Below are 18,760 nucleotides of genomic sequence, written 5' to 3'. Positions count from 1 at the left end.
GATAAGTCCAGAGAGAATACGCGGTATTTTGCAGATCCCGCTTCCAAAGAATGCTCAAGAACTTAGGAAATTCCTTGGTTTCGTGGGATACTGTAGAATTTGGATTGAGTATTATTCTAGCCTGGTCAAATTTCTTTATGATAAACTTGCGACTCTAGGGGGTGAAACTGTTGTCTGGGCAGAGGAGGAGATTAAAGATTTTGCCATGGTGAAACAGCGTCTTACTAGTGCCCCAGTTTTGGCCTTACCTGACCTAAATAATCCATTTGACCTATCTTCTTTCTTTGGCTTGGCTTCGCGGACGAAGATTTATGGAGGGGGTAAAAAGTCCACGTCAGCTGCAGGCTCATTTGTGGCTGACAAGTCCGATGCGGGACAGGCAGACACGATTGCAGCGGTTGCAAGGGAAAATTGGTTGGTTGGGGTTGGGTGTTGGGTTTTTCCTCCTTTGCCTTTTGTCAGTGAGGTGGGCTCTGCGGTCTTCTTCAAAGGAGGTTGCTGCCCGCCAAACCAATGTGAAAGACGGTGTGGCCATGGGAGTATTAACACAAGAGCGAGCAAGCTACATCATCAGTGCCAAATAGGTTGTCTCCCTGAGCTAGTCCCCTATGTTTTAATAGGGCCTGTATCCCTTGGACTGTTTATCAATGCACCTATCTGAACATCCTTAAAACTTCATTTCAATCCTCATGCCGATCTGTCTGTCTATGATCTCATGCCTTGCAGACTGTGATCACCCACAAATTGGAGGAATCTCACCTCATCTTGCATCTGGGCACCCTCCAACCACATGGCATTGCCATAAACCACCAGTTTCCATTAGCCCCCACCCTCCACTGTCTCTCCCCTCTAGCTTCTCCTTTCTCCCTCTTCCTCTTTCCCTTCCTCCTTTCCTCCAGCTCTGTATTCACAGACCACCCCTGTCCCCCCATCAATTCTCACCTTTCCTCTCCTATATTCCTACCCACGTCCAATCACCTGTGCTCCTCCCTCTGCCCTTTCTTCCCTTCTGCCCGGCCTTTTTATTCAGCCACCTACCTGCTTTTTGCTCATACCTTGAAGAAGGGGGCAGGAGCAAAGCATCGGTAATTTCTATATCTTTGCTTCCTATGGAAACTGCGAGACCTGCTCAGTTCCTCCAGCATCTCTGTGTTTTCACCCACTCATGCCAACAGTGTAGCCTTGCGCAGCTCTAATTTGGCCCATATCCCTCTAACCATTTATCCAGGCTCTTATCTAAACATCATTAATATGTCGTAATGGTATCTACCCCTACCACTTCCTCTGGTAGCTTGTTCCTGATACCCACCAATCTTTGTCTGAACAAAATTACCCTCAAGGTCCCTTTTAACTCTTTCTCCTCTGGTCTTAAATCTCGTCATTCATCAAAGTCTGAGTCAGAAGAAACCTAATGTGTCTTGGCAGAGGTAAGCACTACATAATCAGGAAGATTCACTTGCTCACAGACTTTCGGAGCATGGACATTCTCTGCCATTAAGATTCAAACCTGGGTCACAGGCGCTGCAATAGTGCTACCCAAATCTCTGGTTGTAACACACTTTTGGAAACCCCAGGAGGGAAAGTGGGGTGGAAAAGCTGATTGTGCCAAAGAGTAGCTACTAGACATCAGATTTGAACATTTAAAAAATCCATTTATCGATAATAACCATCTTAAACAACTCCAGCACTTTCCTGTATTAACTATTAGACTGCCTCATCCCATTGGCCCGTGCCCATGCCATCACCTTCTTGCCCCTTCCCAACAATATACCTTTCCAATTTTGTCCTAAATGTCACACTTGAGCCTGCATTCAGCTCTTCAGCCCCAGAATCCTTGTCCAAACACTTCCATTTCTGCCGCCTCTCAAGACAAATTCAGGTAAGAATTAATGAAAATGATTAAACACTCTCTTGTGTTCTTTTCTGAATGATTGCACGGCTTGACAACCTAACGAGGCTTCAATCCACACGGAATGAGTCTGCAGTTCATGAGGGGTGAACACACCTTAATTACAGATGGTTTTCTTTTTAGAGTAAACTGTCATGAATATGCTTGGGAGGGTTCACTTTATTAAGTGCATTAATTTGTCTGCAAGAATATTGAGTCCATAGAAATGGACCATGTCTTCCTTTCAAAAACGTTTCAAATAGAAGTCCAATTTAGACATATTTTCCTAATTGTGGAGAAATTCAATTGCTGTCACATCCTTCCTACATGGCCACTATATTCTATTGTCATAATCCTCACAGTGAGTGTGAACTAAATATGATACATTTTTGTATGACTATGTGAAGAAATATTTTTATATTTAAATGAAATGTAGTGCACAGCAAAAGGGTCTTCTGTTCCCGAGCGCATTCCCCCCCCCCCCAACAAATACATCAATCAACCAGCAACACCTATGCATTTTGATTGGTGGGGGAACCAGAGCCCCCAGGAAAAACCCCCACACAGACACGGGGAGAACACACCAACTCCGCACACCCAGCCATGTGGATCATCACGAGGACCCCAGTTCAAGAGGAAGGGGTACACTTATTCAATAAACACATTTTCAAAGTGCTCTTGACTCATCTTTCATTTATTGAAAACGTGTAAGTGTCACAGCATTGTTCACAAAAGAAAGTAAATGAAGCTTGACTTCATCCATGTCATCGGTGAGTGGATAAATGCAATGATTGTGTTGTGCTTTCTCCAGCCCCGGGAGGTCTAGGAAATGTTACCAGTGGTACTTAACCTTTTTTCTTTCCACTCACATCCCACTTTTAGTATTCCCTATGCCATCGGTGCTCTGTGATTAGGAAGGGATTGCTATAGGTGGTATTTGGGGAGAAAGAAAAAGGGTGAAAACCACTGTTTTAATTATCCCTAATTGAATCGTTATGTACATGGTTTTATAACTCCAAAGGAAATGGCCCAATGACAATTTTTCTCAAGCCAAATATTTGAGTAACAACTTTGATGTTGCAATGTTTCTACATTGACAACTTTGTCATTCACTCTTTGTCATCGTGTCCACAGGCAAACAAATTGAAAATACGTGTCTCACAACTGTAAAATTAACTTACCAGCAACACCCATAACGACCAGTAAAGGATAGTATCAGCATCCCCAGATCGCACAGAACCGACTGGCCTAATTACTGCAACAGAAATTCCATTCTCCTGCTTTCAACATATAACCAACTAACACAGTGGTTCTCAACCTTCCCTTCCCATTCACATACCACCTTAAGCAATCCCTTCCGAATCACCAGCCTCTAATTTCCAGGGTTATTTTTGAGTATTTTTTAAACAATGGAACAAAGTGAACTATTCTTCGATCCTCTGGCACCACACCCCTGCCTAAGAACATTTTAAATATTTCTGCCAATTTCTACACCAGCCTCCCTCAAGGACCGAGGGAGTATCTTGTCAGGCCCTGAGGATTTATTTGCTTTCAGAGCGCAAGCACTTCCTCCTATTTAATCTCGGACCTCGCTGCTTGTTTTTCTTACTTCCCACACTCTGTTCCCTTTCCCTGAGTGAATACTGATGAAAAAAAATTCGGATCTCTCCCATCTCTTTTGGTTCTATACAAACCTGACCACTCTGATCTTCAAGGGGACCAACTTTGTCCCTTTTGCTCTGAAAATACCTGTGGAAACCCTTAGGATTTCCCATCACATTGTCTGCCAAAGCAACCTCAAGTCTTCTTTTAGCCTTCTTGATTTCTTTCTTGGTTTTCTTGCATTATCTTATACTCCTCAAGTTCCTCATTTTACTCCAGGTGGCCTATACCTGTTATACACCTTCTGAACCAGAACCCCAATATCCCTCAAAAACCAAGGTTCCCTATACCTTCTAACCTTGCTGTTGATCCTGTACACTCAAAATGTCACCTTTGAACGTCCTCCACTTACCTCGTACATCCTTGCCCAAAGACAACTTATCCCAATCCACGCATTTAGATCCTTTCTCGTTTCCATGGGCCTTTCTCCAATTTGGAATCTCATAACATAACATAACAATTACAACACAGAAACAGGCCATTAGGCCCTTCTAGTCCGCACCGAACCAAACACCCCTTTCTAGTCCCACCTCCCTGCACAATGCCCATAACCCTCCATCTTCTTCTCATCCATATACCTGTCCAACCTTTTCTTAAATAATACAATTGACTCCGCCGCCACTATTTCTCCCGGAAGCTCATTCCACACGGCTACCACTCTCTGAGTAAAGAAGTTCCCCCTCATGTTACCTCTAAACCTCTGCCCCTTAATTCTTAACTCATGTCCTCTTGTTTTAATCTTTCCTCCTCTTAACGGAAATAGTCTATCCACATCCACTCTGTCTATTCCTTTCATAATCTTAAATACTTCTATCAAATCCCCTCTCAACCTTCTACGCTCCAAAGAATAAAGACCTAATCTGTCCAATCTCTCCCTATACTCTAGATGCTTAAACCCAGGTAACATTCTGGTAAACCTTCTCTGCACTCTCTCCACTCTGTTTATATCCTTCCTATAATTAGGCGACCAGAACTGCACACAGAACTCCAAATTAGGCCGCACCAACGTCTTATACAATTTCAACATCACCTCCCAACTCCTATATTCCATGCAATGATTGATAAAGGCCAGCATACTAAAAGCCTTCTTCACCACCCTATTCACGTGAGTTTCTACCTTCAGGGAACGATGTACCGTTACTCCTAAATCTTTCTGCTCTTCTGTATTCATCAATGCTCTCCCATTTCAAGGCCCAGACCTATCCTTCTCCATATTAACATTCCCTTCCTCCTATTGGTCTCTATGAATATATACATATGTAGCGGCAGCTACACTGCTACTGAAAGAACACACAACCAGACGGGTTGAGCTCAGTGAGCAGAACTGATTTATTGCAGGCTGCTGGGCTGGACATATTCCCAGACCGGACCTGGCTGAGAACCGCGCTGGGGGGGGGGGGCGGGGGCACTGACGTCAGCAGGGCATTACGTGGTCCCCCAGCACGGGCTTCTGAGTCCTGTGCTGAGAAGAAAGGGGAAACCTCCGACGGCGCCATTTTGGCTGGCTGCCCTGCCGTGTGGATTACAAGCGGGGCCGGTTCGCCTTCCTAGTGGTGTGCTGCCACACATATATATATCAAAAAGTTTAAAAGTATTGGAAAGTGAAGTGTTCCCGTTTTCTTGTCCCTAATTTTCTTCTGTTTTTAGTTTGTAGACGGTTGGGGGGACGTGAGATGGCCGTGTGCCGTGTCTGGGAGGCAGTGGGGGCGTGAAGGAGTTCAAACAGGCCCAGAGGCGGGGAAGCAGCTCATGCGGCGACCACTGGGGTTGTGAGGAGTGTTGAATAACTTATCAGGAAGTGCCAGTGGAGTGCTGTAGACCAGCTCAGCTGAAGACACCTGCAGATCCTCCTTGGGTGTCAAGCGGAATCCCACGAGTACCCAAGGCAGTTCGTTCACCCAGTCGGGACCGGTGAGGTGGGCCATAAGTGCCGACTTAAGGTGGCAGTTCAGATGCTTGACCAGCCCATTGGCCTGCTGGTGAACAGGTAATGGTTGCCCTGGGGAATAGGTAAGGGCCTGACTATGTCCACGTGAATGTGGCTGAATCGTTCCCGGATGTGCTCGAACTCTTGCATGGGCGCCCTGGTGTGCCTGTGTACCTTGGACATCTGGCAATGATCTGGCCCAGCCCGCGATCTGCTTCTGCAGACCATGCCAGATGAACCGCTCTGCCACCATTCGGCCCGTGGACCTGATGGACGGGTGCGAAAGATCATGGAGGTGGTGGATGAGTTGCCTCCGCCACTGCTGGGGAACCACTAGCTGCGGGGTGCCCATGGAGACATCGCACAGGATGGTGCTTCCACCACTTAGAGTCGGGAGGTCTCTGAACTGCAGGCCCGTGATGGCAGTCCTGGAGGCTCGCGTCTCCTCGTCGGACTTCTGGTTCTGGGCAAGCTGGTCGAAGTCGAGGCTGGGCAACAGCGTGCAGATGACCGGTTATGAGAGTGCATCGGCGACCACATTGTCCTTCCCCACCTTGTACCGAATGTTGGTGGTAAACTCCAACATGAAGGAGAGGTGACACCCCTGGCAGGCCGACCAGGGGTCCTTCGCCATCACGAGTGCCTGGGTGAGGGATTTGTGGTCAGTGAAGTTGGTAAAAGTCTTACCCTCCAAGAAATAGCGGAAATGCCGCACCACCAGGTACATGCCCAGTATTTCACGGTCAAAAGCGCTATACTTGCATGGGTGGGCAGAGAAGCCAGCTGAATAATACCAGCGATTTCCATTGTCCATTCACCTGCCACTCCAAGACGGTGCCGACGGCTGTGGCAGAGGCATCGGCGGAGAGCGTCATATGCAGGTCAGTGTGCGGGTGGGTGAGAATGGTAGCCTTCACAAGGGCATCCTTGGTGGCCTCAAATACACTGCAGGCCTCTGTGGTCCAGGTGAGCATTTTGTGCTTGGCTGTGATGGGGGTGAATAGCGGCTGCATGATGCATGCAGCTCTCAGGATGAATCGGTTGTCGAAGTTGACCATACCCGCGAACTCCTGCAGCCCCATGAGATTGTCCAGACATGGGAACTCCTTGACCTTCGTAGCGGTGGGTGTGGCTCCCTCAGACTTAATGGTATGGCCTAGGAAGTGCATGGACTCTTTCCCATACTGGCACTTGGCTGGGTTGATGGTGAGGCCAAAGTCGGCCAGCCGGGAGAAGAGGTGCACAGGTGGGACTTGTGTTGCACTCAATCCCTGCTGGCAATGAGGATGGCGTCTAAGTAAATGAAGATGAAATCCAGGTCCCTGCCCATTGAGTCCATGAGTCGCTGGAAGGTCTGTGCGGCGTTCTTGAGCCCGAATGGTATGCGAAGGAATTCGAACAAGCCGAAGGGGGTGATGATGGACGTCTTGGGTATGTCTTCAGGGTACACCAGAATTTCGTGATACCCATGCACCTGGTCAACCTTGGAGAAAACCCTCGCACCATGCAGGTTGGATGTAAAGTCCTGTATTTGAGGGATAAGGTAACGGTCAGAAACTGTCGCCTCATTGAGACATCGATAATCTCCACAGGAGCGCCAGCCACCGGAGGCTTTCGGGACCAGGTGAAGTGGCGAGGCCCATGGGCTGTCGGACTGCCGAATGATCCCCAGCTCCAACAGATGCAAAAACTCCTTCTTCACCGCCTGGAGCTTGTCAGGCGGGAGTCAGTGTGCCTTGGCGTGAAACGGTGGGCCCTGGGTAAGGATGTGCTGGAACACCCCGTGGTGCGCTGAGGCAGCAGAGAACTTTGGGTTGAGGAGGGTCGGAAACTCATCCAGGATTCGCTGGAACATGTGTCTGGGCATTCTGATCGTGGCCATCTGAGGCTGCTCTGTGAGGGAGGCGTCGAGGCGAATGGCCTGGAAAATACGTCGCTGGAACATGTGTCTGGGCATTCTGATCGTGGCTATCTGAGGCTGCTCTGTGAGGGAGGCGTTGAGGCGAATGGCCTGGAAAATACGGGCGACCCTACCCCGAATGTCCACCAGAAGCCCATGGGCGAGCAGAAAGTTGGCACCCAGGATGGCGGTCAGATGGGACGAGATAGTGAATCTCCACGAGAACTTTCATCAGCCAATCTGGAAGTGGACTGTCTTGTCTCCATATGTCTGGATCTCTGTTGCATTGGCCACACGGAGGGGAGGTCCTCGAAGTCCGTTCCTGGACTCGATGGCTGTGGGCAGAATGATGCTGATCTGGGCCCCAGTGTTGATGAGGAACCGCCAGCTGCTGACTGAGTCCTGCAGGTAGAGGAGGCTGTGTGGTGGCCAGCCACCACAGCCATTAACAGCAGCCTGCCTGCTTGTGTCCCTGGAATGAGCAGGGCTGACGACACTGCTGAGCCTTGGCTCCCCAGCGGTGGTGGTAGATGCAGTGGACTGGAGCGGATGCCATGCCCCTGATTATGCTCTTGGTGGCCCCTGTAGGGGGCCGGATGCTCTTCCGCAGCGCTAGGGGCGGGCTTGGCATGGTCATGCCCATGCCTCGTGACCTGCTGGACTGCTGAGCTCTCCAGAATTCGCTCAAGCCATAGCTCTTGGGCCTTCTGAGAGACCTTCCTCGGGTCGGTAAAGCTCTCTTGGGCCAGTAATGGCCGGATTTTCTCGGGCAGATGATTGTGGAAAATGCGCTTGAAGAGTGGGCAACTCATGTGATCAACCATGAGTGCGTGCATCTCATCCATCAGCTCCATTGGGAACCTGTCCCCTCCCCCAGGGCGTCGAGGTGCAGCATCCGAGTGGCACGCTGGCGACTGGATAGTCCGAGGGATCAGGTGAGCACTCGCTTGATGGTCTCATATTTGTCTTCGACAGGTGGGTGCTGAACGAGGTGCAGCATGCATTTGGCAGTGGCCTAGTCCAGGGCGGCGTCCACATGGTAGAGTTTGGTCGTGTCGGATGAAATCTGGCAGAGGTGAAACTGAGCCTCCACATGGCCAAATCAGGTCTCGGCTCCTGAACAAAGAATTCAGGCAGCTTGACGGCTACAGCACTGATCCCAGGTTCGCTCATGATGGGTTTAAAAATGTTTGAACCAGTCGGGGTCACCAATTGTAGCGGCAGCTACACTACTACTGAAAGAACACAAAACCAGACGGGTTGAGCTCAGTGAGCAGAACTGATTTATTGCAGGCTGCTGGGCTGGACTTATATTCCCTGCCCGGACCTGGCTGAGAACCGCGCTGGGGGGCACTGATGTCACCTAGGCGTCACGTGGTCCCCCAGTGTGGACTTCTGAGCCCTGTGTTGAGAAGAAAGGGGAAACCCCGACGGCGCCATTTTGGCCAGCTCCATTGCCGCGTGGATTAAAAGCGGGGCTGGTTCACCTCCCTAGTGGTGTGCCACCAAACATATATATATAAAAAAGTTTCAAAGTATTGGAAAGTGAAGTGTTCCTGTTGTGGTTTTCTTGTCCCTGGTTTTCTTCTTTTCTTTAGTTTGTAGATGGTTGGGGGGACGGGGCGTTTAGAGGTAGTTTTATATAAAATGCCACATGTATTTGGATTTATTTTGATATTGTAGCTCGCTGCTAAAAGCTATGGCTCCGTGGAGCCAATAGCGCAGGAGAGGTTATAGCTGCATGCAGGTTAGCTCAGAAAGAACACGCTCTTCCCAGAAAGAACGATACAAACCTCAGTGAGTGTAGTTAACACTGAGCTTCATTGGGCTCACAGCCCTGCTTTTATTCACAAGCTGAGGGGCACGGTCAAATCCCCCTCAGTGCTGATCGGTGAATTTGCAAAGCACTTTCCTCAATAGGCCAGTTAGGCTCCTTTAGTTGTGGCCAATTGGAGGGAAGTGCAGCAGCCCTCGTGCAACCTGCTGGATTTTCGCGTTCCTCCTTCATTTTGTGAGGCTCCCCAAAGGGCCGCCACAATATCTTGGTTAAGTGGTTATATATTAAATAAAATTATTTAAAAAAAAAGAAGTCTGGATGCTCTGAAGGTCACTAATTAATCCATCTCTACAATTCTATGTTAACCTTGTTCGAGGAATTCAATTAGTCACACGATTTTTGTTTTCTCTTTTTCTTTTCCCTATTTTTTAGACCAATTAGTTAATTGTTCCTCCCTTTTCTCTGTTATTCTAACGTTTTCTCTTTTGGTTGCCATCTTCAGTCTCTTCTCTGTAACTTTATCTTTCTGTTCCTGTATTTTATGTTTATTGAGCTCTGCTTTTTCACACTTTTTTTTCTTTTCTCTGGAGAGGGCTGTTTCCACCCGCCCAGCCACTACTCCTTCACGTGACTCCCCCGTGGTGGCCTCATTGAGGCCATGATAGTCACCACAAGGCCTCCATCTCTGGCTGTCTTCAGTACCATGTGTAAGGGTGAGATCCAGGGACTATCTGAGCGTGCACTTTCCCCAGCTCTTCCATTTTTAAAAACTCCTTCTTGGCGAGGGTGAGCTTCTCGGGAGGGGGTGAAGGTGACGCAGCCTGTCATGGAGCGGGCGCCGCCCATGTTTCGGTAAGGCAGACGAAAACTGTGGTGCCAGGATATGCGTGAATGCATTGTCGGACAAAGTAACGGAGTCGAGGTGGGGGCCAGGTGACTTGGCTTCCCCCAGGAGTAATGTTTGAAAAGTCCTGCATGCACTAAATGCAGCCCCTTTAAGGTCCACTAGCAAGCAGTAAGTCCATTCCCAAGAGCGATTATGCCATCGCTGCAATCGGGAATGCCCATGTGAACCGAATGCTGCTAAAGCAGAGAAGGGTGGTGCATATGCCAAAAGTTCGTATAGTGGTGCTGTTCACTGGTTTCCGGATGTCGTAAGCTGGGGTGGGGGGGGGGGGAAATGACATGATACACACTTATTTAGGCAGGGGTGTTAATGAGGAAGCACCTTCCAGACAGAGAGTCCCACATGTGGTGGAGGCTGTCACATTGGCCAACTGCCACAGCCATTAACAATGGTTGGCCATAGCGTTTCCCTGAATCGCGCAGTGTGGGCGGCATCAACGGGCCCCTGCACCTCATCATTGGTGATAGTAACAGTACTGGTAAGTAGAAGGGTTCACTTCGCTTCCTCTGGCCTTGTTGCTGACTGTGTGAGGGTCCTAGCGATTTACTCTACTGTGGTGTTGCTTTCCAGAACACGTCTGCCTGGGCTGCGAATTTCCTGGGGTCGCTGAAGTCCTCATCGGCGAGCAAGTGTCGGATATCCTCGGCAGCTGCTCCAGGAAAATCTACTCTAAGAGCAGAAAAGACCTGTGTCCCTCAGAAAGATTAAGCATCTCCTCATGAAGGTGGATAGGGCCCTGTTCTCCAATCCGTCCATATGCAATAATCGGGTGACGCACTCATGCCGTAAGAGCCCGAAGGTGTGAGTTAATGGTTCCTTGAAGGCATCGTATTTGCCTTGCTTCAGAGGCTGCTTCAGGAAATCAACAACCCTTTCTGCCTTGTCCTGGTCGAGCAAGCTCACCACATAGTAGTAATGTGTGGTGTTGGCAGTGATCTGTCAGAGGTGGAACTGGCCTCGGCCTGTTCGAATCACACCTGTGACTGTGATGCCCAGAACATTGGCATCTTCAACAAAACTACATGAAGAGCCACCCAGCCGGTCATCTTCAGGTTCAACAGGTGGTCTGTGCAGTTGCCGCATTCGTCGGCCATCTTGTGTATCAGGTCACGTCCCAATTAGCGGGCCACTACAGTATTAAACATGTTTATCACAGATCATATCATTAAGATAGAATTTACTTTTTCTTTATATAAAGGGATGTTTAATTTAGTCTTATCTCTTTTCTATCCAGAATTATATTGAGATATATTATGAGAAAGGGATAAATAGTTGATTACAATATTTATAGATTTTGTTATCTTAAAGGAACAAGTTAAACAATTCTGGGTAGGTTTTTGATTTACATTATATGTTTAATTTGTGACATGTGCATGATCTGTTCTTTGTTATTATTAGATGACTGTATGTTAGGATTTATATGTTAAAGTCTATAAAAATATTTTTAAAAGATAAAGTAAAAAAGGTGCACCTTTGGTCAATTATAAAAGATTGCGGTGTTAGAAAGAAGAATTTGGGGATTCAAATGGACCATTCTGATCCAATCTGTTGTCACATGGTTTTCTTCCCCATTGTCCCTGTGGCCGCTCCTGACACTAGTCCCGGGACCCTGTCTTGGGTAAACTTGTACCTCTCACTTTGTTCGTTTTAGATTGCTCACAGTGTTTGAACTACCGAAATCTAAAGCTGAATTCACACTACAATATGCAAGCCCTTCCCAATTATACTTATCAACACCTGGACTGGTCCCAACTGCCGAAGTGAGGCAACGACTGCACACTTGTAGTTGGTTGTCGGGGCACCGGTAGCTGCTTCTCTACCTCCCTCGACCGGGACGTTAGCTGGACTCTTGAAGTTCTTCTTCTTGCTGAGAGATGTAGCCATCTCTTCCAGAGTCTCTCTCTTCAGCAGTGGGACCAGGGCTTATATTACCCAAAAGTTGTTTACTTCAGATCTTATCTTTTTGAACAAATGGTTTATTATTTTCCTCTTGCTAGAGATGTTTCCACCTCTTGGAGAGTCTCTCACTTCAGCAGTGGGACCATGGCTCATATCACCCCAAAAGTTGTTTACCTCAAATCCTATCTCTTTGAACAAATGGTTTAATTATCTTCAAGGTCTCCTGACAGTCTGCGACCAACAAATGTAAACTGCTCTGGGCCTCATAAGTGTAAATTAGATAATGTCTTCCTATTCAACTGCATCCTGGGCCCCATGGTGGGTATTTACTAAATATGCATCCTGGCTCATAGTGTAAACCAGATGTGTCTACTAATTCTAAAAAAAACAGGCAAGTTCTCAGCCTTACAGAAGCAAAAGACTGCAAAAGTAAGAAACCCGGTTTAATTCTTCCATTACAGACCCGAGCCATTTACAGATTCTCAGTCACTTGTTCTCACCCTAATTCTCAACGCACGGATAAAGTTTCTGTAGTGAATGCATTCCCGGTGAAGGTGTGGCAATGGATTTTGGTGTTTGGCCCTCTAAGATACTGAGATAAATTCCCACCATCCCAGGGATAGGATTGGTAGGGAGACAGAAGTGGTGGGGGGGGTGGTGGTGTGGTGAGTGTCTAAAACCCATCACCACCATGGATGCTCTTATTGGATCCTTCCAATACTGGGCACTGAGGGGCTGAGACTGAGGGGAAGACCTTCAAACAACAGAGGGAAAGGGACAAGAAGGTGCCACTGGATGCAATGGTGCTCAATAGAAAATGCATGTGACAATATACAGTGATGGAAATAAGAGGGAGGGATAAATAGGGCATCAAACAGAGTTGAACATAAATGAAACAGAAAATAAACATTTGAGATAGACTCAGGGCAGAGAGCATCATTTGTCAAAGATATTCCAAGTTCCTATAAATTTAGTCCAGTGAGTTCAAAAGATTAAGGTTCCATCTGTGTATGTAACTTTCTCTTTGTTTGTGTTGTTGACTGTGCACAAGTTAAAAATTCATCCTATCTGCTGATCAGGAACATTGAAACTGAGCCATTCCCTTTACAAAAAGTTATCGGCTCATTTTCATCACCCTTGCACACTCGGTTACCGTGCAGTTTGTATTGAGTGAAGAGGGAGGTCTTTTCCGCATGTCTGGTGGTCCTTTGCAGTCAGTGACCACCTCATTGATCCCTTCTTCACATGAAGATTGTGGTGTCGGCTGCACGACGAGATCCATGCACAATCGGTACACTTAACTCTGAACATGGAATAAAAGTGGACATGGTACATGGTGGATACAATGCGCAATCACCACAGTACTTACTATAAATGCAGTTTACAGTAAAAATGTAAAACTAAAATCGCACAGGAAATACAGGACACTGAGCAGACCACACAAGAGAAATTCCTTGTTGAATGGTGATTGGTACACCAATATCTCAATTGAGTGACATATGGAGAGAGAGAGACGAGTGCTGAAGTCAAAGAGGGAGCAGAAAGAATTCCAGACTGGTAGCAGTTTGCTTTAACCCTTCACCCCCAGTTGCAGCCTGTGCCATATGGTGTGGGGTCACAAGGCTGGAGATTAAGTGAGTGCAGGCAGTCGATAAGAGATGACAGAGCGATCCAGAAATGTTGCCAACAGTGAGAAAGCCTTGGTCAAGATGGAAGCACAGGGAGAGTGTAAAGTCAAGTGTTAGTGTTTTGACGAAGCTTGTTAACGAGTTAACTAAGGAGTTCTTCTTTTACATAGATCCTGCTTAAATTTCGACTCACAGTTCCACTTTTATATTCCTTCTGCTTTGGTTGAGATCACTGGATAACTCCAGGAGAATAATCCCTGCTTGCTTAAAACACCAGAAAAGTTAGACCCCAAATCACATCCTGCTGGTCATTTGACACCAACTTAGTGTCAGGTTAGCCTAACACGGAGTAAGACAGAGAATTGTGAAGTATTGCAAAACATGGAGACCCTGATGAACTTTGAGTGCCTCTCAGGAGTTTCCAGATCTTTGGTATGACACCAGAAGCCCTGCCAAATTTCGACAGATGTGTGGTGGAAAGTGTACTGACTGGGTCCATCATGGTCTGGTATGGGGACCCCAATACTTCTGAGCATAAAGTCCACCAAAAGGTAGAGGCCACAGCCTAGGTCATCACAGGCAAAACCCTCCCCACCATCAGAGAAAATGTGCAGGGAACCCTGCCATCAGAGAGCAGCAGCAATTATCAAAGATCCACACCACCCAGCACACACTCGTTTCTCGCTGATGCCATCAGGAAAGAGGTGTTGGTGCCACAAGATTCACATCAGGAACAGCTGCTATCCCTCCACCATCAGACTCCTCAACAACAAACTCAAATCAGGGATTTGTTTGAGGATTCTTACTTGTCAACTTTATTAATTTTATTATTTTCTCTGTATTTCACAGTGAAATTATTTACATTCATTATCTGTTGACAGTTCTTTATTAGTTTACATGATATACTGTGTATAGATTATTTTGAACTCCCAATAAGTGGGAATTCTGCCTCGCCTGCAGGAAAAAGGGATCTCAGGGATGTATGTGATGTCATGGATGTACTCTGACAAGAAATCTGAAATTCAAACTGTGAAGATTGCAGACGGATGGGGAAGAAAATCATGGGAAACTGAGAGAATTAAAGAAACAAGTATATGCATGGAAAAGGGTGTTAGTTTATTGGAAGAAAATCATGGGAAACTGAGAGAATTAAAGAAACAAGTATATGCATGGAAAAGGGTGTTAGTTTATTGTCAGAAAATTCACTGTAAAATCAAATAATGTCAGGAGAATGGACAAAGAACTGTCTAAAAAACTGTGCCTTAAGAGCTAACCAACAGCAATAAATCCAACAATAACTCCAGGAACTCAACAATTATGGAAGAAGACCCCCAGTCTCTGAGTTGGAGAAGAGCCCACCACATTAAATCCTGGCTGGGTTCATCCACTTGGGTAATATCTGAATGGAGTTCGAGGGGTTGTGATGCTAAGGTTAAGTAAGTAAATGGTTAACCAGTGGTCTGAGTAACACATAATAAATCTATCAACTGTATGAAGTAATCGGAATTGAAAAAAAGTAGTTACAAGCCAGTCTCTTCCAGTGAGCACTGCCACCACTTCCGCACCTTTCTATAATCAAAGTTACTCAGAACCTGGGGGAGTCACACACCACACTTTAATATTTCTACTAGGGTTCAAAGGGTAACCCTCCTTTAATTGTCACATGATAATACATTAATGATGTTATGTACCTGATATATTTTACCTTTTGTCTGATATAAGTCAAAGAAAGATTCGCCATGAGCATTCCCAGAGCCCCTAACAGGATAAAGAAAAGCAGAAGGGAGTCCATTCAGAGACCCCAAGTGTCTGTGGATTCGCCTCCAGCGCTCCCGCGGCCACTGCACCGGCATGAACTATAGGACGGATCATTGACAACCCCAGCTCCCATTCCAAGCCTCTTCTGTGATCTTAGCCCCCTGCTCTACTCACTTGACACCTACGACTGTGTGGCTCGGTACGAAAATACCATGGTAGTGTGTTGTAGAAAGGAAAGGGATGTGTCAGCGTATAGGATGGAGACTGAAAACTTGACAACCAACTTGCACTCAATGTCACCAAAACGAAGGAACTGATTGTTGGCTTCAGGAATGGAAAGACAAATGTAGACAATCCAATGATCATTCGGGGATCAGAGGTGGAGAGGGTGAGCAAATTTAGGTCCATGGGAGTCAGTATCTCAGAGGATATTTCCTGGACCCAACACACCAATGGCATCGTGAAAAAGCACGTCAGCAGCTCAGGAGTTTGCGGAGGTTTGATATGACACCAGAAACCTGGCAAATTTCTTTAGACGTGTGGTGGAAATATGCTGACCAGCTGCATCATATAGTGACACCAACACCCCTGATATATTTCTTTGGCTTGGCTTCGCGGATGAAGATTTATGGAGGGGGTAAAAAGTCCACGTCAGCTGCAGGCTTGTTTGTGGCTGACAAGTCCGATGTGGGACAGGCAGACACGGTTGCAGTGGTTGCAGGGGAAAATTGGTTGGTTGGGGTTGGGTGTTGGGGTTTTCCTCCTTTGTCTTTTGTCAGTGAGGAGGGCTCTGCGGTCTTCTTCAAAGGAGGTTGCTGCCCGCCAAACTGTGAGGCGCCAAGATGCACGGTTTGAGGAGTTATCAGCCCACTGGCGGTGGTCAATGTGGCAGGCACCAAGAGATTTCTTTAGGCAGTCCTTGTACCTTTTCTTTGGTGCACCTCTGTCACGGTGGCCAGTGGAGAGCTCGCCATATAACACGATCTTGGGAAGGCGATGGTCCTCCATTCTGGAGACGTGACCCATCCAGCGCAGCTGGATCTTCAGCAGCGTGGACTCGATGCTGTCGACCTCTGCCATCTCGAGCACCTCGACGCTAGGGATGAAAGCGCTCCAATGGATGTTGAGGATGGAGCGGAGACAACACTGGTGGAAGCGTTCTAGGAGCCGTAGGTGATGCCGGTAGAGGACCCATGATTCGGAGCCGAACATGAGTGTGGGTATGATATATTTACATAATGAACAAAGACCAGGACATTAAAGGCAATACTCTCCTCTCTATTGAGAATATCTGCAGGGAACACTGCTGACAGATGGAAGCAGCAATCATCAAAGACCCACACCACCCAGCACACGCTCTGTTCTCACTGCTGCCATCAGGAAAGAGGTATAGGTGGCACAAGACTCACACCACCCGGTTCAGGAACAGCTCCACCATCAGATACCTCAAGGACAAAAGCAATCAGGGACTCATTTAAGGACTCTTATTTGTAGTTTATTGATTTTCTTTTGTTCCCCCATATTACAAAGTCAGTTTGGTTACATTTCTTACCTGTTTACAGTTCTTTTATTTGCTTGCATGTTTACGCTGTGTTCAGTTTATTTTTGCACTACTAATTAGTAGTAATTCTGCTGCGCCCACAGGAAAAAGGAATCTCAGGGTTGTATGTGATGTCATGTCGATACTCTGGCAAGAAATCTGATATGATGAGTAAGCATTCAGTGCTCGAGCTCTTCACGTGACCTTCTTGCCCTCAGCACCTTCTCTGATCCCGATTCTGGTACCTGGTTCTCATCAGCCAGTCTCCAGCAGCCAGGAGTTGGACTTGGCTGTCAGAGTCGCGCGCCATGAAGACCATTTGTGCAGCAGTGGGAGGCCATCCCCAGTACTACCTTTATGACACCTTTAGAGCCAATTTATTTATTCAATAGAAAACATATACTACCAGTAAATTAAAAAAATATTCATAAACATCTGTGGAAAGTGGAATGAACATTTCTAAGGCTTGTGAACAGCAAACCATTTAAAAAATTTTTTTCCCCCAAAATCAACAGTTATTTCTGTGCAAATTCTAATAAGTGCATAGATGCTGCTAAGTTTCTTTTGTGGCTGCAGACTTTCTCGTTTAACTCCTTGCACGAATTTCAGGCACAATGTCTCAGGAAAGGAAGTGAGCAATAAAGTTGTTGGAACTTAACCAAAGTCTTGGGAAAGTTTTCCTGGGACATCCAGACGCGCGTTCCCATCAGCAAAGCCGTTGCCGAGACGGTGCGGCCGTGGCATTGTATGACACAGGCCGTGTCCAATGGCTCGGCTGGGCCAGCAGACAGCCGGCGTATCCGAGGCGGCAGTGGGCGAGAGCTAGGCTGTCGATGGCAGCCGGATCGGCAGAGGAGACTCGAGGAGGGGGCAGACTGGAGCTCGATGAGTAGATACTCTCACTGGAGTTTCTCCCCCACCCTCCCTGATGCTGGTCCCAGGACCTGAGGCATTTAGAGATCCAGAACGGGACCGGGGCAGTTTCTCAGCCACTTGTTCTCATCCCAAGTCCCGAAGAGGGGATAAAGTTTCCCCGTGAATTTAGTCCCAGTGAAGGTGTGGAGGTGGGCCTTGGTGTCGGTGCCGAAAAATGAAACGGTCCCGGACTCGTAACTGAGATAAACTCCCACTGTCCTGGGCATGGAACCGACAGGGAGATCGGATGGAGGGGAAGTGTTCACATAAAACCCGTCACCCATCTGCCCAATGATCCAGATTCCAGTCTCCGGGGTCAGGGGGACCCTTCCCTTCCTCCCAACAGGCACTGCAGTGACTCCCAACGACCAGCCCCGATTCCCCGACACCTCCACCTCCCAGTAATGTCTCCCCGAGGTGAATCCCTCCGATCCCAGGACACAAAACCAGTCAGTGAACCTCTTCCCGGTGTCAGGGAGACCCTCCCTCTGAGTCCGGGTTTGTCTCACCCTCTTCTGATCCTCAGACACCTCGAGCCACGGATACGTTGTCTCCATATCCAGGGTGACAGAGTCTGGGGGGAGAAACAGAGAATTAGAGACCCCGGAGATCAGGGAGGGGGAGGTGTGCTTGACCTGCAGAGATTCTCTGGAAATTTTGTATGTTAAATTACAATCACCACGTCTGTCCACTCTCTTGTTTAACACCAGGTTAAATTAACATTTAAACTCACTATTCCCTGAGTTCATGAGATGCCACCATAGGACATGACAGCATGACCTTCAGCCCTTCTATTCTGTGCAGAACTATAAGTTCTACCTTGTACCACGGACCTGTACTTATTCCATATCCGTCCCTTCCATCCACGTATCTGTTCAAATTTTCCTTAAATGTTAAAATTGAGCACAATTTCGCCACTTCAGCCGTCAGCTCATTCCGTACTCCAACCACTCTCTGTG

At 47.3% G+C, this 18,760-nt stretch overlaps 1 protein-coding gene across 1 annotated transcript in view; it reads right to left on the bottom strand.

The window, feature by feature from the left end:
* Positions 1-17,839: 17,839 nt before the first annotated feature.
* The window catches only part of LOC138753025 (uncharacterized), an 86,958-nt gene continuing 86,037 nt past the window's right edge, over positions 17,840-18,760 (bottom strand). The window contains 1 exon segment of the mRNA XM_069915619.1: positions 17,840-18,375. Within this exon segment, the coding sequence (XP_069771720.1) occupies positions 17,840-18,375 (536 nt within the window).

The sequence above is a fragment of the Narcine bancroftii genome, chromosome 2 (assembly GCF_036971445.1).
Source record: "Narcine bancroftii isolate sNarBan1 chromosome 2, sNarBan1.hap1, whole genome shotgun sequence".
Classification (NCBI taxonomy): Eukaryota; Metazoa; Chordata; class Chondrichthyes; order Torpediniformes; family Narcinidae; genus Narcine; species Narcine bancroftii.
Note: the sequence above shows the minus strand (reverse complement) of the source record. Positions and strands in the feature narration are given on the sequence as shown.